The following is a 22310-nucleotide window of genomic DNA, read 5'->3' as shown; positions in this document are numbered from 1 at the left end:
GATTGAGATCCAAATGTTATGGCGACACCAAATGTCTAAAAAAATAAATAAAGGAGAGAGCCCTTACCCTCCACATTGTGCAGAGAGGTGAGGGATTCCTCACTCTTAGCAGATCGCAATGTGCTGGTATCACCTCTTCCTCCTGGTGGGGAGGAAGTCAAAGCATGTTTAAAAAACAAAACAAAAACAAAACAAAGGCAAACATGTTGGTACCGAATTAAAATAAAATCTATCAAGCAAACATTGACACCAAATCAGCAGGAATCAGATTTCAAATGAATGTGTCCTTGGCAACTCTATGTATCATGATACTTTTCAGAATTGAAGCTAGGCTGATAATGATACCCAAAGACAGTCTGCTGATGAAGGCTTTAGAGCTGAAACATCACATGTTTTTGACATAGTTGTGTTTACACTTGTAGTGATTAAAGTTAGTAATTTTTTCAATTTGAGCATGTTTTTTCTTATTCCCAAAGACAGGAAAAGAACAAATAACAACAAGAAAAGCACAAACATGCAGTATTCTACTAGTGAGGGGGGGGGGCGGTTGAAGAACACGTGTCTTTAGCAATTAGTTTAAATGCCTTCTCCTGGTATTTAGAAGATGAAGGGGTGAAGAGTCCAACAGAGCTCATAGGACCCTGCCCTCAACAAGCAGAAAGGTTTTAACTGGCATTCGATTTATATATAAAAAAAAAAAAAAAAAGTAAGAGAAGAGGTTCTGAGTTACCTGCCAGGGCCATGGCCTTGATCTCATTTGGCTCACTGGGGTTGCGGTGCAGCTTGCGCTTGGCCATGGAGGAAGATTTCCCCAGGTTAAAGAAAGAGCGCCAGCTGCCCACTGGCGATTTCTTCACCTTGTTGGGGGGCCGCTTCCTGTGTGTGGAGCAGAGGGAAGGCATTCAGCGCAGGAAAAGGACAACATCCATAACACAGTAGTGCGGATACTTATAACGAGTAAACAAACGATGTCCAGATTCTTATTCCCTCGCATGGGCAGATGGTTAAGTTGCTGTTAAATGTGTGAGAAATAAGGCCACTTTAGGACGCTGACGCCTGTGGCTCTTGGAGACGCTGCTCTCACGTTACTGGGGTTTCTCCCAAACCCCCTATTCATCTTGCGATTGTTACTCCGTGGCAGTCAATTTTTTTTTTTTTATGTCATATGGCATACCATCAGGGAATAAAATTAACACCCGCCACCCGCCAAATGCAGATAGATTTAGCCAGTGGCAGGGAAATCTGTCAATTTTACCAGCCACTTTGGTGGGTAGCCAACAGTGTACGGGAACTCAACTTTTAGTTGAATGGATTTGTCGGTATGTTTCAACATATTAATTAATTTGTTGACGTTGTACTGTTGGTATGTTAGTTGATTTGGCAAACCGCAATATCATGTTTTTTAAAAATGGTTGGCATCTGGACAGTCTTTGGTCCAGGAGGACATATTTCATGGCGAGCAATGAAGCAGAAATAAGGTGGTTAAGGATGTAGAAAAATAATGACTGAATTACTTTTCATAGTCATAATTACTGACTTTTTAATTACCTGGATCAAAGTGTTTCAGAATTATAATACAACAGAAAAGGAAAGAGGAGCAACAAACACATGAATACACACACAGCCGGCTATTGCGGTTTACTTTGTATTCACTGGAACTCGAACGCACAGTTGTGTTTCTGAACGCAGAGCGGCAGTCTGAGTGTGGTTTGGACAGGAAAAGCCAATTGTTTAGCCAAGTAGATTGTATAAATTAGCTACCTATATAGGTCTTACACATTTTGTATTTCACTGTTGTGACCGGAAAACATTGCCACAAGGACGCTAATGTTAAGGTATTTTCATTGCAGCTCACATTGCTAAACTGGCAACTGAATAAATATGTACAATTTTTTTTAAATAAATACATAAATTACATCTGTAATTGCAAAATATTCCTTTATTAAACAAAATAGTCACAACCTTTATAGTTAATTTGAATAATAATAATACGAGAGTCTGACACGACATGCATGAGATTTGAAAGGTCTGCTGTTATTATGCCATTTCCATAAGGCTTCTAATAATGTATTTTTACATAGATATTTATTTAACAAAGTTGTGTTAGATAAGTATTCATCAATTGCATCAATTACAACTTATTAATTTATGTTTAAACGATTTTTTGCTGTGTAGTGGAGATTCTGCTGAAGAGAAACGTGCGGTTTGTTTACATCGCGTCTTTTCTGGCGTGCATCGTATTGACCAATGGAAAGGACGTTACTGTCGGTCATCATTCCTAAAGATTATATATTTTTTACCCAACCACAGACCGTGACTCTATGAATATATAGCCAATCCAATGAAATCCTTTTAATGATGTGCAAAGACCCAGAGAAGGGAGTAGCACTGAAGAGGAAGAGGAGTATAAAGAGTAATAATGTCACCATATAGCACCCCTTCTCATGTGTTAGTTTATTGTGTTTATACAGATCCCCATTAGCTGCCATGTTATGTCATATGTGATTGATTAATTTGAAAACGATGCTCCCGTACACTGTCTCTAGTTGCACGTGTTATAATTCAATAGAATGCATTGTTTTGATCAAAGACCTTATAACACTTGCAAGTAGAAACTGTGTGGGAGCATGTTTTTTTTCTATCCAGATCCTTTTCCCTCATACACACCTGCCTAGTCTATACAGGTGTGCAATTAGCTTTTGTTATACTGATTGATTTATTACCTGAATAAATGCCACGTTTTAACATGTTCACCACACATTTACGCACCCTCATGCATTTTTGGTGATGTTTGCCTTTGGCTGGTAAAAATATCAAGTGGATGGTAAGTTTTGTCCTTCTACCAGACACAGTGGGCTAGTGGCCAAGAAAAGTTTATTTTATCCCCTGCACACCATGTGAGGTGTTGTTCATTTTAAACCAGTGACTTGTCAGGATTGTGGTGCTTGTTGTTTTTCCTGTAAAGTGCTACTCTAGTGCACCAGCCCAGGCGGGTCTGGGGAGGTTACCTCTCCGTGGGGAACTCGATGACGGTGTGAAATTTGCCCTGCAGAGCCGCAGGGCCCTCCCCCACTTCTATGTACTTGCTGTCAGCCGTGACAGGTGAGTTGATCTGGGCCTGGGTGCGAGCCTGAGCCTCTTCTAGAGTCAGCAGCTTGGTGGAGGGGGAGGACACCAGGAGAGATTTGGGCCGAGACAGGGAACTGTGGCCTGGGAGCAAAACAGAGGGATGCGGTCAAGCAGGAGAGGAGGGGAAGAAGCAGGGAAGATAAGTAAAAGAAAAAATGTTTAAATGGTGGACACACACAATATTCCCTGTTATACTGAACAGGGACACAGGGTCTTGCAGAGGTTTTTGCAAGATATGTTTTTCTGGAGTTTAATGGGTGCAATTACACCAGTATCTCTCTCTCTCTCTCTATATATATATATATATATATATATAATCTCTATATGTGGACAGTATGAAGTATGTGGTCAGGCTGGGGAAGTGGTTCAAACTGCTAGCCTTTCACCTGAGGGTATCCATGCCCCTGCAGAAGTGTAAAATAAAGTCCCTAAAGGAACACTCCATTTAGGAATAAAAGTATTTTAATTACACTTCCTGCAATATGGTTAAACCTTTTATGAAAAAGGCAGAATTGCCTACAAAGCTCTTCCCTCTGATCATTTCCATACTCATCTACATATTCCCGTGTGCAATTCAGTAGTGTGATCGCTATGTTGCTACCAGCAACAATCTTCTGTTTTATCTCCTAATTCACAGAATGAAAAGGGCCCAGGCCCAAACCACACTTCCGATTTGAGATGGATAACTAGATAAGAACCTCGGCTGCCAAACGCGAAACATCCAAACACTGCAGTAATCCTCCTTGGTCTCAGGGGAGAACACCTATTCAGTGCCAGTGGCTGGGCTTACCTGCTCCCTCCCGGATGAGCGAGCTCAGCTTGGGGCTGAAGAGCACATCCACGTGGTTCAGGATAAACTCCACCACCACTGACTGGATCCGCACCTCCATGAAGGCTGCGGTCCCGCTGAAACATGCCGACTCAATCTGCTTAGATCTGAGCAGCAAAAAGCAGAGATGCAAAACAAGAACGTGAGAGAGGGCCTAAAAAAGCATCGCTGTGAGCAATCAGCACATACACCTGGCACTGGACACTACATTTAACTCTTAGCCTTACATCACAGACTTTCCCCATTTCCCACTGCTATTTCAGGATCCATCTGTCCTCACATGTTACAGCTGCACAGGAAGTTCAAAAACACTCAACCCCCCCGCCGAAAAAACCCCCAAACAGAACAAAAGCAGAATTACATTAGGAAACTGTTGTAAAGACAGTTGTGGTGGAACACCTTTGGTAATAATTACGACAATTAAAGATTACATTTTACGTTCTTTTATATAAATAATAATAATCAGTGGATGGAAAAGAAATGACACAGTGTCCCTGTGGTACCTCAGCAGGTTGGGTGCCCACACAATGGCCAGGTTCTTGCTGTGCATGTTGGTGATGTAGCTATAGGCAGCCAAATGGGACAGGTGTCTCATCAGGAACTCCAGCGTCCTGGAAGACATGAATGAAAAGAAAAAACAAAAAAACATTTTTGTAATAATAATAATAATAATGTATGCCTTTTATACAAGTTTTCACAATTCTGCTGTGTCACAGTGACTGCTGGTTGGATAAATATGTTCTTTAACCAGCAGAGGGGGCTGCAACACAACAATTAGAGAGGGGCTGGTTTTATATCCCCTATGGGCCTGAACATCACTGGTCTTACTGTCTATAACTGCATCTCAATCAACTCTTCTGGGGATGTGAGGGAAGTTACAAAGCACTTCCATGTAGCTAAATTAAGTTCAGAGAAAGTCAGCTTCCACAAAGATAAAGTGTGTGTATGGAAGTATAGAAAACGTGGATTTTGCAGGCCTTTCCCTATCAAAAATGTGCAGGATTTTCTGTTTACTCCTAGTTTTACAGACTACTGGAGTACACAACTCACTACAATAATAATAAAATGTCTGATGACCCATGCGAATAAAAAGACTGAGTAAGACTAAAGTCTCCCCGCATGATCCTGCAGAGGGCGCTATGTGCTGCTCTGACCTGTAGTGTGGTGGAGGAAGCTGCTGGATGACATCATGGATTTTGATCAGCCGCTCCTCATCAGTGGCAGCAGACACGGCGTCCTGAGGGGAGAAAACGAGAGAGAAGCCAAAGACACGGGTCAGTCGGTCCCCTCTGTGCCCAGGCTGCATTTACCCCCCCCCCCCATCCCCTTCAGACCCACAGCTCAAACTCAGCGCAGGCAGGGAGGCCGAGGGGATGGCTCTCAGACCGCTGCCCCGAGCCAGGGACTGTTACCGCGGTGCCCAGTAAACATCACCATGGACCCCTGCCCGATCTGAAATGCTTCACCTCCCCCAGTATGGCAAGACCACGCAAAGCCTTTGAGAGGACAAAACTGCCGGAGATCGCGAATTGCTTTTAAAAAGAAAGACATTTCAAAACCACACCCGAGAGTTATCAGAAATGGATATCATGCTGAGAGAGGAACCCATTTTATTGGGGTGGGGGGTGAGGGTTATTTTCCCCACTTTAAAATTAGTTTATAAACTAAAAGCACAATCTGCACCAAAACTACACCCAATCTGGTACAGCTGAAGACCTGAGGACGCTTCAACTAAGCTATAAAAACAACTTAACCTTTACCTTAATTTCAAACTGTTTTCTTAGTCATAGAAAGGTAAATGTAAACTAATTTAAATAGACTAAATATAAGCCTCATTAAGACCAAAGCCTGGCACGCTATCCCGCACTCCTCAGCAAACATTTCCTCAGTGGGTGAGAGTTTTCTTCAGCTGCACCTGACCGAGCTGTGCGCTGCTCTGTGGTCTCATTGCTAGAATACTTGTCACCGTCACACGTCTGTCAGCAGCCTCCCCCCCCGCCCACTGCTGCCCCCAAGTGCTTACAGAGAATTTCTCGTAGAGCTGGTAAGTGAGCAGAGGGTTGGGCAGCTCCCTGAAGTACAGCTTGCACAGTGAGCCCACACAGTGGATGTCCTGGATGTACACGTCCTTCGTCAGGTCGGGGATCTGCTCAGAGTCGAACTCGTGACTGTTGACACACAGACAGAAAAAGCCACAAATCAGTCCCCTCCCATCCAGGCTGCATGAACTCACCTTTAACAGCCTTAAAATCCTCACAAACCACAATTGTTATAGTTTATTTATTGATTTATTTAATCTGGGCTACGGAATAACCCACACAACAGGACAAACAAGCACAAACGCACATGAACCAATCTACTCTAGAAACATCAAAGAGTGTGTGTATTTGTATATACACACACACACTGTATAATGTTCAACCTCCAAACAGAAATCTGAAAAATACCAGTCCCCTTGCCTCCATAAAGATATAATTAATACTGGAATGTCTTCTCACAGGAGAGATAGCAAATCTGTTGTTGTAAGGAAAAGAAAAACAGGCATGTTGTTTGGAATTCCACAGGCAGGAATAGCAGGGATATCTGCACAAGTCTCAACCAGCCTGACACAGCAAGCCCCCCTGCTGAACACTGATGGGAGTTCTCCTCCAACAAACAGATGCTGCACACTCCAAAAATTTAAACCCTTGACAGATGAAAGCCATGTAAATGAACTAGTGCTTATGCAGATTAATTTACCTCAATCATATTGAAGAGAGTGAAGAAATTGCAGATAACACTGGTGAGTCAATGAGAAGGGATGCCGTTTCCCCTTAAACAGCAGTGTTCGCAGCCGTTCCATTTAATAATTTATTAAAGAATGCTGTTCCATGGCCAAGGAAATGAAGGCGGGATTCTGACTCCATAAATGGTTTATGAAAGTCTATAAAAGAGGTACAATGTACGTGGGACGTATGAATGGCAAAGGCCTAGTCAAACATGATCAGGTTTCATTTTCTGGTAACCCTGGTTACAGGATTCAGTTTTGGTCAGGCTGTGGGAAATCAAAAAAACCCATCTCTGCAATATGATTTCCCGATATCCTGTTTATTCCTGGAGCAATAAAAGCAATTCCCTCCAGTTTCAAACGAGACCCGGCCCTGTGTAGACTCTGAACTGCAGCCAGGCTCCTCTGAGCGGAGGATGGCCTGTGCAGAGTTCAGGCAACAAATGTGCCTCTCTCTTCAAGCTCCCTACACTCTGAAACTGTACCTGCTGTGTGAGGATATGGGTTTAAACCTGTTAGACAAAACATGTTTTGGGTAAAACGTGGTTTAAATGAGGACCCCTTAACTGACGGTGAATATGACATCACCTTTATGGCTCTTGTGAAAATGAGCTCACAGTGTCCTGGACAAGGCCAGTGCAGTGACATCATGCCTGTTGCAATCCCCTAGTGGTAATCTCTCCACCTGGCAGGAAGTGTGACATGGCAATGCCAGGATGAGAATCCCAGTGGTACAGAGCCCTGACGACAGCTCCATGGCCGGGACTCGCTGCCCAGCCCCTTCGTCAGCGTGTTCCTAGACACCCTCCAAAGAGAAGTTACTTCTGTTCCCCATTTTGTGAACACAACCGCACAACATTACACAACCTGAGAAGCCCGCCAAAATGAGAAAGGTGAGTAAAAAGACCCCTTCTTTGGATGGACTCAACTGAATGACATACTCATAATGCTAACTCTGTGGCCTGGCCCTCGGTCCAAACTCTTACCGTAACTTCTGGATGTTGGAGGCGATCCCAGAGAGCCGGTAGATTCCATCCACCACTCCGTGTTTTTCAATGAACTCTGTGCAGCTCTTGAGGACCTGAGGGACTGGATAAGAGAATGAAAGGGTGAAAGAAGGGACGGACAGTGAGATTGGAGATCCTGCCAGACATTACAAAACAGTGACTTTTATGCCAGTAACAGCACGCAGTAGAAAGAAGCAGAACAAGAGTAATAGTAATAACAATAACCATAATAGCCAAAGAAGTGGTAAAGAAAGGCAAGTCAACATGCAGAAAATAAATAAACAAACAATCCTGATCGGCCCCTCTCAATAAGCCCCTTGGTAGCCTTGTTTATTTGGGTATTTTTCAGCAATACCTAAGCAGTGTTTATTTGTCTAACCTTTTGAGAGCCCACCCCACCCCACCCCCACGCCAATAAAATAAGATGCCAAGTGGAAACTTTTGTCTACTGGATTTAAGTATCTTTCAACGATTATTCTGTGTCAGTTCACATGACTGAAACAACTGGGGAATCTAAAGCTAAAGGAGACTATATTTATCAATTTATCTGTTTAAACAAAGTGGCCTCTCTCTCCCCGGACTCGCTCTTTATATAAGCTAGATCTCAAACATAGCCTGATGGATGAGTAATTGCTCATGCTTTCCCTTTTCATGCAGGAAGAAAAAATACAAACCTCTTCCCTTTATTTTAGACTCGTATCAGTCATAAGTAAATGTCAATAGCTTTGTCCTTTTCTCTATACGCTTATCAAATGACAATATGCGGTTATCTGAGATAGAAATAACACCAACCTCCCACATGCCATTGTACAGCAACTCATTCAAGTTCATTCAAGTTTCCAGAGAATGGTTTGTCAAGAATGGCGAGGCAAAACAATAATAAAACAATACCTTCCTTTATTATTCTGTTTCACTAGTATAAAAAATATATTAACAACATGAAATACATTTTAAAAAATGATGATAATCTAAAACTTTATTTTATATTTATTTTATAGTATTTTATTTTTCACCCTGCAGGTGAGTAGTCACATAAAAATACCTTCCCTCACAAACAGCCATCAGTGGCAGTAATCTGTCGAGCACCAGCATCAGTCAGCCTGACACAGCTGTTCCCAACATCGCACACATTACAGTGGAAGGGAGAGGGGCCACGAGGAATTTGTTGTTTGGCTTTAAATAAATGAAATCAAACAACGGAGAGTCTACACTTTGTCATACAATTTCAGCGATCCCATCCGAAGCGCTAGACGACATGGAGATGAAAAGAGAAGTGCTCCTTTGGACTAGGAGGCACAAATGCTGGGGCCAGGTATTGAGCCAACAGCACACAGTGTCAGGGAGCATGGGGTCCGCATCCTGCCACCTACCCACCCAACTGCCTGCCAAACCTGTGGTCTGGGCAACTCCACGAGACAATAAGGTACTTCTTCAACTAGGTGTGACAGTGCAATCAAGGGGAAAGAAGTGCCAAAGAAGGTTTTTCTTTTTCCATGGGGGAAGAGATGTAATCTGAATGACTATAGAAACCTGCCAAAAAACCTAAACTTAGATTGACATTGTGAACATATTCATTCACACTACCTTCAGTAAATTATCCAACATGGCTGGGAGTGGTTACTCGGATATCCGTCATATCCACCATTGATCTCGTTAGATCCCACCCCCTGGCAGAAGCACAGACTGACTGAGGCTCAGGTGAATGCTGGGACTGTGGGAGGGGCAGCGAGGTGGCAGCTGTGCCGTTTAACTGACTTCACATCCAGCGACTGCACCCTCCCTGTCTCTCACGAAACACCCCCTCGATTTCATAATGTATATAACTGGTATATAAAACCGAGGGGAAGGAGTCTTTTTTTTTTCACATGAATCCTCTAGCAATAAGCAACAAACAGACACAGCTGTGCAACTACATGCAGCAAGACATACTACTGGTGAAGGAGAAGTATAGCGCAGAAGGATGAAAAAATTTATAAATAAATGAACTAATTAATACAAAATCAAGAGCACACAGAAACTAAACCACCTGCAATATCCTTACTTTGTGTCACTCTCAACCTTCAAATGGCCTCCAGACAAACTAAACACTGGCATGGCACAAGAGACTATTTAAAAGGAAAAGTGAAAAAGAAGAGGAGGAGGAGGAGGAGGAGGTGGTGGTGGTCAGGCTTAGGCAGGATTAGGAGACACACATTGAAATGCAGCACTGTCTCTGCACGAGGATTGCTGGACGGGAGGCCGCTAAATACAGCCTCTCAGCGTGTACTAATCAGCCCACCTAACCTTTAAACCCTAAGCTCATTTGTTGCCATAGGGATGTTTGAATGGCTCTGAGGAAAGCGCAGCCAGCTCTGCCGATGGGGGTGGGCCGGGTAACTGCTTTCAGTGCCAGCTCGGGCACAGCTCTCTCTCTCTCTCTGCGCTCCCTGTCCTCTCTTAAGAAACATAAGAAAGTTTACAAAAGAGAGGGGGCCATTCGACCCATCGTGCTCTGCAGCAGCCTGCAGCAGAAAAGCTCAGCAGGGTTGGGGAGGTCCTACAGTTCTGAATACTGGCCTTGCCAAGCACACAAAGGGGCAGCGAAAGAACGGAAGGGTTGTAAACCAATTATCAATTATATTATGATTTATACCATCAATGGTGTTTGAACTGAACACTGGTAAATATTTACTTCCGTAGTAGCCTTACGAATCCAATCAGCGATGGCGCTGGGAGTGCACGTGGGGACAATCAGCTCGTATCATATCCTATGTATGCTTGAGCAAGGGATTGTGCTACCGTGCTTGGAGGACGAGAGACACAGAGGTCCTGAAGTATTTATAACCCCTTCCGAGTTGTACACCAGATCTGTGAGATGCTTTCTTCTAGCAGAGCGTAACGAAAGGAGGCTAATAGTGAATGTTTTAGTCATTGCCAAACAATAACAGCCAAGAAAGAACAAAAGCAGATATTTACTGCACCGGTGAGAGGAAACTCTCAGTGTAAACCAGGCACTTCTCTATTATCGCTGTAGAAGGATGCCTTGTGTTAAAAACTGCGATCATGAACCCAAGAGCAGGGCCACAGAGTCCTGCGTTCCTCAAGACGTTTTTGTCTCTATCTGGAAGCGTGTTCTGCGCAAGGTGAGAATAGCGATGAGAGACTTGTGTAGAAAGGTTTTTAAGCAGCTCGGTTCCTCTATCGCACACACCCACATGCTGTTTAATTACACGCCATCAGCATCAGCTAATTACAACATAATTCAGGGAACACAAACAATGGGAGAAAAGGCCCCTTGGGTGTTAGTAGCAGGCGCAGCATGTTAAGCACCTCTAGCCCAGATTATGGAGAGAAATAGTCATCAACACCAGTCACCATTATGTGAAAAAGATACACTTATTTGTTATACAAATTATAGGTGCACCCACCACAAAAAAAAGTATTTTTACATTCTGGGATATCTATATTGGATATATATTATTTTTATAATTCATATTTAAGTTATATTACTGGAGTGATTTATGACACTGGCTGCACAATATTATGAATTTAGTTTTCTTTACACTATTATCTCCATACCTCACCATCTCATCTCTGTCTACACTTATATATAGATTTTGTACCTATTCGTCCCATTCCCTATGGTTAGCACTGGGATCATATTACAGTCAGTTCTGTTCACTGAACACTACTGGAAAACGAGTAAAGGACTCCAATATATTTTCCCGGGCTGTTCTTTCTCGACATGTAGGGAACTCAGAAAGACGTCCCACTGCTCTCACTGTCTTCCCTGTGGAATGTGTGGAAATTAGACTGCATTACAAAGAATCAAAAAAAAATTCTGTCTCTCGCCCACCCCCCCTTTCTTTTCATATTTTCATGCTTTGGTTCTCCTCTGAATGGAAATTCCATTCATTTCACAGGGGATGTTAAAATGCAGGAGTGGTTTTCTGCCAACTGTCAAAAGGACCACTTAGTAGGGTTCCCTACTGTAGGTCAGCTGCTGTGTGTTGTTACTCAAACCTCTGTAGGGACAATGGGACAAACCAGAAGCTCAATTCGCAGAAGTGGTTTACTACAAAGCAGGAGGAAAGCAATGAGTTTGGCCCAAGACCTCTCAGGGTAACAAGAAATGTAAATTCCCGCCAAGCTATTGTGAAGTCCCACTTGTGAGTGACTGTGTAAGAACAGGAAGTCCATTCAGCTTCAGGAGAAGACAGGTATTCTCTCTCTGACGCTGGCTGAGATTTCACTGAGAGTATCGAGAGTTGGCAGGATAGGGAAAAGTGAAAAACAGTACAACATTTTGGGTGAAGGGAGGTTGGTTTTAGATTCTCTATTTTCACTTAGCTAGCAGCAAGAAAGCCTGGGGGGTGGGGGCAGTGCGGAAAGATGGTAGAAAGGAAGTGGATACACTCCTGTGTCTGTGAAGAATATGGCGAAATGTGTGCTGAAGAGAGAGCAAAAAAAAAAAAAAAGCAAAAAAAAAAACAGCTGCCTCAAAAGTGGAAGAACCAGTTGTTCAATTGGAGAAGAATAGCAAAGAATCAAAAAAAGAAAAGAGGGAAAGAAAAGAGCAAGAACAACAAGAAAGCAGTCCTGTGCCCAGTTTTCCTTCTAAAGGAAATGACAGGGGTGACAATGTACTCCTGATGCTTCTGACAGATGCTGTTTCCACACTTCCTCAGAGTAGCTGCAAGTCAGATGAACCAGCATGGATCAGACATCAACCCACGATGACAGACAACAATACACAATTAGGTTAGTCATCCCACAATGTTTACATTCATTACATTAACGGCCCTTAATACCTTGACAGTGTGAGATTCCCTGCTGGCAAACAATGAGGAGAGCTGCAGGGCAAGAACAGAAACTACTTTCAATTTCCATAAGAGCCTTAAAATCAGGTCTGCACGGAGCACACTTGCATGCTGGCTTTTGTGACCCTCCTAAGATTAAGTTTGAGTGACTCTAAATGGCACAATCACAACAGCATTGGAAACTTGGGTGGAACAAAACAAAAAGATACCAACAAAAGAAATTAAAAGTGAATAAAACAGTAACCTTCCCAGCAGTGCAATAAAACCATTCCTTGGAGTCATTCAGCTTATTCCAGCTCTGAAATGCCACAAAGCCCTTAACTACCAAATTACACTAATTACTGGTGCTGTGCACCCCTGCTTTTCAGCCCATATTGTGATTTATACCTATACCAAAAACAACGTCAACAGTGTGAAAGAGAGCCCAGCCATATAAAGTTGAGATTTCAAATGCATATCAAAGTTAAAAGAAACAGAATTAGGGCAAGCTTAGCCGACTTCGGGAGAGAGACAAGGAGGGAGAATGTGAAAGATAAATTGAAGGAGAGAGAGAGAGAGAGAGAGAGAGAGAGAGAGAGAGAGAGGGAAAGGGAGAAAGACAAAGTGAAGGTGAGAGAGAGGGGGAGAAGGAGAAAGTGAAGACGAGAGTTGAAGGAGCGAGGGAAGGGAAGGTGGCCCTTACCGTCATGGCCGGAGTTGAGGAGGTGCTCGCCCAGGTCGCAGCCGAACACACGCTCCCGCAGGATCCCGCGCTGCTTCAGTTTCTGCTTGGTGGGGCGCGACTTCATGAAGGTGCGCAGGAATGTGATGAGCTTCCCGTGCTTCTTTGACACTGGGGGGCAACAAACACAGGCTGTCAGATACTGGAGGACCAGCAACGGAAAAGATGCCCAGCACAAAAAAAGTGAGTTAGAAAAAATTAAAAAAAACATGTATTAAAAAGTACACAAAGGAGAGAGAAAATTAAAAAACAGCGATGCAACAACAAGAATATGACTGATAAGGCAGCTCTAGTAATCCTGAGATGAGCACAAATCAAGCTCTGGCCTTACCCATCAATTCAGTTTCATAGGTCTGGACTGAAAACCCCAATCTTGAACCTTAACTACCGTGGCTCATGCAACACACCTGTTATATGCTTAACACATCGATCTCCTTGATGATTTACTAAGAAGACTCCAGCAGGAGAATTAATCTAAACTTTGAAAGTCTTGCCTGACATACTGGGTTTTGAACCACAAACTAACAAGGCAGGGAGTGATGGGAAAAAAACCTAACAATTAAAGACAGGTTGTGCAGAAACTACAGCAAACACGTCTGCAGAGCAGAACGAATTCTGTCACTGAGGCAGAAAGTAAATAAGTGGAAACAGACGCTCTATCTGGCGCACGACACTGTGACGAAGCCTGGCAGAATCCGTGAACTGGAGCTTAAAAAAAAATAAAAATCAAATCAAATGAAGACAGAAAAAATAAGTACATTTCCATTTCTTTGGTCTGAAGATAAAAAAAGCAAGAGTTTTTCCAATAAACCCTGGTTTCCCCCCTCTAGAACACAACAAATGTTCAAAATCATCTACTGTACGTTGCACACGCTCCAAACCAATCCATCTGTTTACATAAATAGAGAGGCTCTCTTCTCATCATACCCCAAGCAATCCACTTTGCTGCACCAAGGGCCGTTGAGCAGAAAATGTAACGCTCACAGGCACATGGGCAGGTATGGCAGATGTCGTCTCTTTTCCTTACGTAATAAAATAACTAATTGTCCTGCTTACAATTAACCCCAGAGTAACTGATCACTGCACCAGTGCTCTCGGACAGAATGAGGCTTGCAGGAATCTGTCTGCATTGCCATCTATGCTACTTTTATTCCACTCTGAAGGATGCCCACGTGCTCAGTTGTTTCTGTACACACTTCTTAGACCAGTAAAAACTGTAAAGTTTATTTTTTTCTGGAACACACATGGAGACGTAGGAACCAATTGTGTTATAATTTCAGTTTTCAGACGGGGCACAATTATATCAGCGGGAAGCATTTAACTCTTTTGTTCGAAAGGAGATTTTTCTTTTTTGAATGCAACAGGATCCCACAAGGGCAATGTCATGGAAACATGATCACATTTTCTAAGCACTACCTCCCACACTGCCCAAACACAGTCCTGCTCTTTAGAACATTAGCAGAACCCAAAATATCAACTGAGCAAACAAACAGGAACAGTTTCAAGCTAACCAGTCATTTTGATAACCCAAATGATGACAAAATAAAACAGGGTTACTAGATTGTGTATAATCAGCTCCACACTGCAGGATCATGCATGGCTGCTGAAATGCACCATTGGCATTCACACTGGTGAACACCACAGCGAGAGACAGTTGCACTTTTCGGGGTACCTCAATGGACACTGCTCCCCAGCCTTGGTGCTACCGGCAATAACCCAGGCGCCCACCCTCACAACAGCACTGAAAAACACTTCTACAGGAATGACAGAAACATCTAAATGACCTGCTGTTCTATCCCCTTTACTTTGCAACAATAGAGCTCTGTTGAAAAGCTTCATTGTAAAAAACACAATGAAAAGCAGTTAAGAAATGGGCATGCAATCTACCTTTTCCAATTCAGTGCTATTACTACTACCATCACCAGTAGCAGACGACACACCCAGAAACTGCACCCCCCCTTTCCCTCTTGTTCTTTTAGAAATGCACATTCTGAACTTACTTCAAAACGGCTACAGATGTAGGTTTGGTATTGCTGCACAAACTGGATACTTTCTCCTAAGCTGGCAGCTTTAGTTTTTTCCCTCATGACAAATTAAAATAAAGAAAAAAAGAAAAAAAGTTTTGTGAAGTGGAAGAAATTTAATTTTTCATCCAGTTGTTATATGGCACAGATGCTGTTGCAGTGGAGAGCCAGGGTTGACAGCAGAAGAAATGCAAATGAAAACCAGCAGCCCCTCCCTGGAATTTGCATGTGGAGCTCTTGGATTCAAGGAAAAGGAAAGCACTTAAACGAAGATTGCAATCTCTGAGGCATTCTGGGAGTCCGAAAAAAATACAATCCCCAAGTTGCATTACTCAAGAGTCAGTACTAAAACTGCTCTTATTGCAGGCACTTAAGTTCTGGAGAAAAGGTGAAAGATCTTACTTTTTAAAGATACAAGTTTGTTTGTCAGTTACAACCAACCAAAAAATCAAAATCAAATAAATGAAACATAGCAGTTATGTTGATACATTTTGGTGTACAAAACTGCACTCACACAAGGTCTTGAGTCCACTGGTGAGATGAAACAAACGCACAGTGCTGGCAAAACAGACACTTTGAATGAAAGTCACAAATTACACTAAAACTGTCAATGCCGAGGCACTGAACATGCCTTAACATGAGGCACTGCAGCTGACAGACAGTACTCTCCAAGTTACTGCATTTAATTTAGATGCATGCAAAGCCCAGCTGCAGAACACACATACCTTGCATACACTCACATCTCACGGCTGATGTGTACCCTGAGGCAGAGAAGCAGCGAGTGCTGTGTGAATCACACATACGGGAGTCCCTTCTGCCACACAACCCTGGCCTAGACAAATCCCTAAACAGCCGGGTCTCACTTTTGTAATAGCAATAGGTGCCTGGCTTTAAAGGAAGTAAAGATTTAAAATTAAAATGTCAGCACCTATAGCTATAACTTCCCTTAAATTAGTCATGGGTGAGTGGCCCCAGTCAGGTTCTGGGCTATGTTAAGACCTCGGCAAAGACTCTTGGACTTTTGTTGGCTTTGATTTTTTTGTTTGGTTTTGTGGCATGGGATAAATCAGGAGGAAGCACTGATTACATGTAAAGGACAGAGGATAATTGGACTTTTCAACAAAGACCTTGCTCTGTATTTTAGCCTTTAAATGACCATTGTTAAAGAAGGTAAGTTGATATGTTCCTTTTTTTTTGGTCACAGATCAAATAACCACTAATACCTGTAATAAACCCTCTGTAAATAAGAGCCTCACTGCATAGAGGGACTGTGTCTCTCCTATTCCACACACCGGGGGAATTTGTTTTTGGATACAATAAAACAAAAAACAATTTAAAAAAATCTGGGAAATGTGACATTGGAAAGATTTTCTTTTCCACATTATCCAAGTCATTGCAGCTGTTGTTGGGGAACAGTGTTGAAAGGCAGGGCAAAATGCTGATTAACAAGCCCTGGACACTTTTACAGCCCTATCTAAACAACTGTGATTTCCACAGCAAATTGGTCTGAAGTAAGCGAGTGTGCAGCACATGAAGTAATGGTACAGCCACTGGTCTAATTACAAACATCACACTTAGTTATTAAACAACTCCAAACTGTCTGTAAACTTTTAACCTTTTCTGTTCGGTTTCGTCACACAGGCTGGGCTGTACTGACATGGTGCTGGAAAGAATTCTGATAGAATCACTTCCTAACAACGCATTTGTTCACCATTACTTTAAAAGAAGAAAAATCATATCATTCTGCAGGAGAGGAAAACACAATGAACAGCTCAGAGTTTTGCATCATACTTAAACTGCCTTTTGAAGGAGAGTACAAAAAACAATTTACGGAAATCCAACTCTTAAAACAACAACAACAACAACAACAACATAAGCAAGCAGGAACAAAGAGGTGTGCATAACATTGTAAAGGAATTGTGTCATCGTGTTCCAGCAGTACCTTCAAGGCGTAGATTATAGAATGCCTCTGAAGCACCTGCTCAACTGAAAACAACACGCAAACCTGTACTTATCCAGCATGCATCCTGAACCTCCCAGCACTGCTAATAACCACAAGTCTGCATTTTACGTCTCAGGAGTCAGCCACCATCAACTGTTTTGAGTAGCAAAAGGGCTGCTCTCCCCTAAACTCTGCGAGACTTAGGCTAATTGTACACTGTGCTCTGATGCCCCTCGAAGAAGCAACACCCCAAGACCCCAAATGTCTTATTACATGTAGCCTGCAGTTAGATCTTGAAAGAGAAAATGTCTCTGGTAGAGGAGAGGAACAACACAACCTCATGAGCCGGTTCACAGAGATTGCTGAAGTCTGTCCCGTGTAGAAGGGATTGTAATTGGACACAATACAATGGGCCATGGCGCCAAGAGCTGCTCTCGCTACACGGGCCAAAGCATTCCGTTTCCACGACATATCATGTAGAAAAACACAAGGAATGACGAGGAACATCTGCATTCAACAGCTGGACACCACAGTCACTTATTCGCAATGCTTGAAGCAATGCATTCACATCAACATGAACACGAACAGCGGGGGGAGACGTACTCGGAGGTTTAACACAGATACAAAATAAATACATATATACTCCTAGAGAACGTCTTCTCTGGGTAGAAAAACGTCATAACTGGGGCTCTTATAAGTCTGCAGTTAATGTATGCATTCATCAATTCAGTCACACATTGTTTTTTTTCGCCCTTAATTTTATTCTTATTGGGACTGACGCTGTATAGATTATGCTCTTGCTCATACTGTACTACTTTGTTTTTTGAAAATTTGTATTTTTTTGACAGCTGTAATTCGTCCTGAAAAAGGGGCATCTGTCGAAGAGATATATAAAACTAATAATTAATTATTTTGAATAATAATACAAAACAACTCGGCAGAAGTCCAGTCTGCTGTGCGTTAAGGCCACAAATTTCATTGCTTTGAGGTCGACCGCGATTTTATCTCTCATCACCCACACAGGAGCAACTCAGCTCCTATTCCTAACAAGTCTGAGATAACAAGTGACTTCATCGTACTGCGCCTGTTTTGCACTCATAATGCATTTGCAAGTTCATGAAGCTAATGTTTTAAGTGGTGCTTTATAAATATTTAATTGGATCCCAGCCTCTGGGGAAAGCTTTGACAGGTGTATCTGACTGCCTGTATAGCATGAGAGTTTCTACTTTAGGGGTGGGCCGCTGGTAGGATAGGAGGAAATGTCTCCGCCTGCAAGAATATTAAACTTAAAGCTTTGGAATAAAACAACAATACTTGTGACAGAATACCCGACAAAGAGTTCGTAACAGGAAAGAGAGCCTGAGAAGTCTTTGTAAAATCCATTGAGGCTCCACCCCCTTTTCAATCAAAAAGTATGACCCACGTCAACAAGTTCTGCCCAGTATGTCAGCCAATATCAGGAACCAAACTAAACAAAACAACTTAAAAACACTGTCTGGCATCACAAAGGTTCGGTCTGTGGTGGCAAGGGTCTAGGAGGCTCCAAAGCATTCAGGCCAATAATTATATAATTCAAACAGTGTAGGTACTTCATCAAGGATATTATTTTCCAGTTAATATTAAGTTAAACCTTGTAAAGGAATCTAAAAGCATGCTCCTGCAAAAAAACAACATCAACAGAGAAGCAAATAAGATCAAATAAAATTATACGTTAGTGGAAAAGAAGGTAAATCGGGCCGAAAACCTTAATTTCCTTTGTAAAACTCATTTTGGACTGCATTGTCATACTGTATCTTCGATATCCTGTAGGGTTGATGACTGGCAGTCATGAACATGGATCTCTTTAAGTTTGAGATTTTGTATTGGTCTTCTATGCCTCAAAAACGTCCAAGCGTTTAAGTCATTTATGACTCACACAATAATATTGGTCTCCTGTGATTTCAAATATTTGGACCCAGGAACGCAGCTAGGGTTTGCGTGATGTTTCTGCGGAGTTGTATTTGGGCAAGTCTTTAACTTTGTGTGGTTTCTGGAATTGATCGACTCAAAGGATACAAAGGCCACAAAGGAAAAACATTTTTTTTTTTAACAGATAATGTTCTTTCCCCTCTTATATCTAGAACACTATCGCTCTGAACGAGAAAAATATCCAGAAATAAACAGCGACTGCTTTTGATACATGCTAAAAAAAGCAGAAAGACTTGTCCACAGCTGAACTGCAGTGTTTTCCTTATGTGTAAAATAGCAAAACAAAACACAAATGTCTTACAAAGCAATACACTGATTGTTGGCAAAACACATTTCAAGAGAACAGCAGCCATTTCTCATATTGTGGTTGTGCAGTCCGATTAATGTGGTTGTAACACAAGCAACACCTGCCCAACAAAAGTTGGATTTTGTCAGTTGCCAACAAGACAAATATGAAAGCGACTGTGAAGATTAACTCTGAGAGAGTCACTGCAGTAGTTTGTTATCTTCAGAAACTAAATCTCAGGACAATGCTTTCAAGTAGTGGGCAAAGCAAACAAAAACAAACAGACCTCAGAAGTAAAGGCCTAATCATGCTGGTTAATTATGTCCCCCCGACTATGAGAAAGAATAGAAACTGAGGAAGGCAAATTCCTATTTGTCGACATGCAGCTCATTCACGTTTTATGATCCAGTTTGAAAAATGCTTTCCCCTCCTCTGTACTAAGAAGCAGATTAAATCAAAACTTTGACCCCCGCCCTCGGTTTCAGTGCATTTCCATGTGGCTGAGGCGTAACGCATCTATGCAGAGTAGTCAGTTGTGTTAGGGTGCAATTATCAATTTAGCGGATCACAGAAAGTCTGTATTTCATCTGGGACAACATACTGCCGTCAAAACTTTTTTTTAATTATATATTTTTTCTTTTAAAATATTACCTAACATCAAATACCAAACCACTGGAATGGTGTTCTGTCATTTCACACAGCAAACCACAGTATTACAAACTGCCTCCCGAAGTGTAACAACTTGAAGTGCACAAGACTTGCAACCAAGCAGGACTTTTCTGCCTTTCTTTCTTTGCTTTTTTAAAAGGAAATAAGCAGAGCTTTGTAAGCCACGGAAACAAAATGTCATGTTTGCACAATGTAAGGAGAGCCCACAACAAGATGAGCAAAAGGAAGATGTCATGAAACAGACCAGCAACAGACCTGAACTCCATGAAAAAATATAGGCCTACATATATTACTATTATCATAACCTTTAGCTACACTGGTCCTTTCCTGAGGTATGTGCTTAGGCTGGCCGTTAGCAGTTAATTAACCACCACAAGCTAAAGCCAGGGATGGCACAATTAATTCCCCCAGGTGAGCTCTCACTGCTTGTATCCGGCTGAGGTAATAAACTAAAACTCAGTGGGAGGTAAATTCTTGCTCTCAAGGTGAAGGAGCTGGTTCTGCTGTAAACACAGGAATGCCCCCTGCAATACAACAGCAAGACCAACTGTCCTCCAAACAAGAACGTCAAGAGACCATCAAACAGACCGAAACCATCTTCCATCTCACAGGAAAGAGAGACATCTATAGCTTCCAATCAAGAACTTTTATAATGTCTTATTTACTTGTTTAAGGACCAGGAAACCATGTGCCAATGTACAAATGTTTAGTCAGACTACTAAATGACAGCAGGAATGACAGTGTGTATGACTAATGTGAAAGCAAACTCTTCCTGACTGACATAACCCTTCACACACAAAACCGGAGAACCTGCAACCAGCAACACAGTTTCCTTTCCACCAGCTTAAAGGGAATTAAATTAATAACAAGTACATTACGCGCATACATAATCCCTTATAGTAAATACATTCATTCATAAACTGTTTATGAATTATATTTGTTATTTAACTCCGTGTAGACAACACTGCCATGCATAATTAATGAAAATAAATACACACATAAACAAAAAACTTCTAGGTAGTACTATGTAAAATAACACTATTAGCACAATGTTAATACAAATTGTGATTATATTAAACATGTAAACAAACTACAACATATCTTTCTGTCTGGGAAGTTTCATATTAGAAAGTTTTTAGCGTGAATATGACGAGAAAGTGACACTTCCTGCAGTCTGTCAGCTGTGTGTGAACAGATCTCGTTTAAAACCCATGAAGGCAAGTTAATCCAGCTCCGGCATTCATGTACAATACAGGCAAAGTGCAACACAACCTTACCTCGACCCTGACGTATAGGCAGCTCCCTTGTTTATCCCAAAGGCAGAAATGACCCTGTACAGCCCGGCACCTGCAGTCCGACCCGGGCAGCGTGTCAATGCGTAAGAGCGCACAGCCGGCGCCGGGGCTCAGTCCTCTCCAGCAGCAGCAGCTGATCCGATCCGACCCACAAGCTGTGGTCAGGCAGGCAGGCAGGCAGGCAGGCACCTCCGCGGACGGATCCGATGTTGCGGTTCTGTTCAGGGCCTTGGCTGAGGTTCCCGGTCGTATGCCGGCGCTGCTTCGCTCCCTTGTCTCTCGCACTCCGGCTTTTTCTCTCGTTTCTATCCTTGGTTGCGTCTCCTCCCCCCCGCTTGCAGGCCCAGCCCCCGCACCCGGGTGTCTGTTTACAGCCCGGCGGCTCCTCCTCCGCCGCCTCCCGCGTCCCAGCCAGCGCCGCCCCGCCTCTCGCCCAGGTGAGCACAGGCTCGGCGGTTTCACTTTGGAGAGATGTCCGCACAGCCTGACCCTTTCGTTACCTTATGCACTTCGCAGTTACAATATCTTATTTATAAACGCACAGTTCTATCACTGACACGACTTCATAATAATATGATGACTAGGATTTAAATTGAAATCTGCATGTGACAGTACTTCTTGCATAACTTATGCCTTATGTAATAATTGTATGGTAGTATGGGAGTTTGTAGGTTAAACAAAGCAGTAATAGTATATTTTTTTGTAACAGTGTATAGGTAGCATAAGAGCATGTACTGGTTAGTCCATTGCTCTAAAGAAGTACTGCACTGTAATACACTGTATTGTACTCTACAATACTGTACTGTGTGGTACATAGTGCTGTAATACATTATAATAATATGTAATACAATCTAATGACATGTACTGTAATACA

General features: G+C 42.4%; 1 protein-coding gene across 7 annotated transcripts in view; it reads right to left on the bottom strand.

Moving 5' to 3' along the window:
* Positions 1–22310, bottom strand: part of arhgap32b (Rho GTPase activating protein 32b) — a 161257-nt gene that overhangs the window by 6940 nt on the left and 132007 nt on the right. For 4 of the 7 annotated variants that reach the window (XM_066708230.1, XM_066708238.1, XM_066708255.1 and 1 more), the window contains 10 exons: positions 13214–13363; positions 12523–12564; positions 7712–7814; positions 5982–6126; positions 5113–5195; positions 4462–4569; positions 3920–4065; positions 3009–3210; positions 731–876; positions 68–142 (listed from right to left, as the gene is read on the bottom strand). In XM_066708230.1, the coding sequence (XP_066564327.1) occupies positions 68–142; positions 731–876; positions 3009–3210; positions 3920–4065; positions 4462–4569; positions 5113–5195; positions 5982–6126; positions 7712–7814; positions 12523–12564; positions 13214–13363 (1200 nt within the window). Of the gene's footprint in view, positions 1–67; positions 143–730; positions 877–3008; positions 3211–3919; positions 4066–4461; positions 4570–5112; positions 5196–5981; positions 6127–7711; positions 7815–12522; positions 12565–13213; positions 13364–21418; positions 21776–22310 lie in introns of those variants that run through there. The other 3 variants (XM_066708246.1, XM_066708275.1, XM_066708284.1) reach the window with 2 other exon arrangements.

Source organism: Amia ocellicauda, chromosome 1 (genome assembly GCF_036373705.1).
Source record: "Amia ocellicauda isolate fAmiCal2 chromosome 1, fAmiCal2.hap1, whole genome shotgun sequence".
In the NCBI taxonomy this organism is placed as follows: Eukaryota; Metazoa; Chordata; class Actinopteri; order Amiiformes; family Amiidae; genus Amia; species Amia ocellicauda.
Note: the sequence above shows the minus strand (reverse complement) of the source record. Positions and strands in the feature narration are given on the sequence as shown.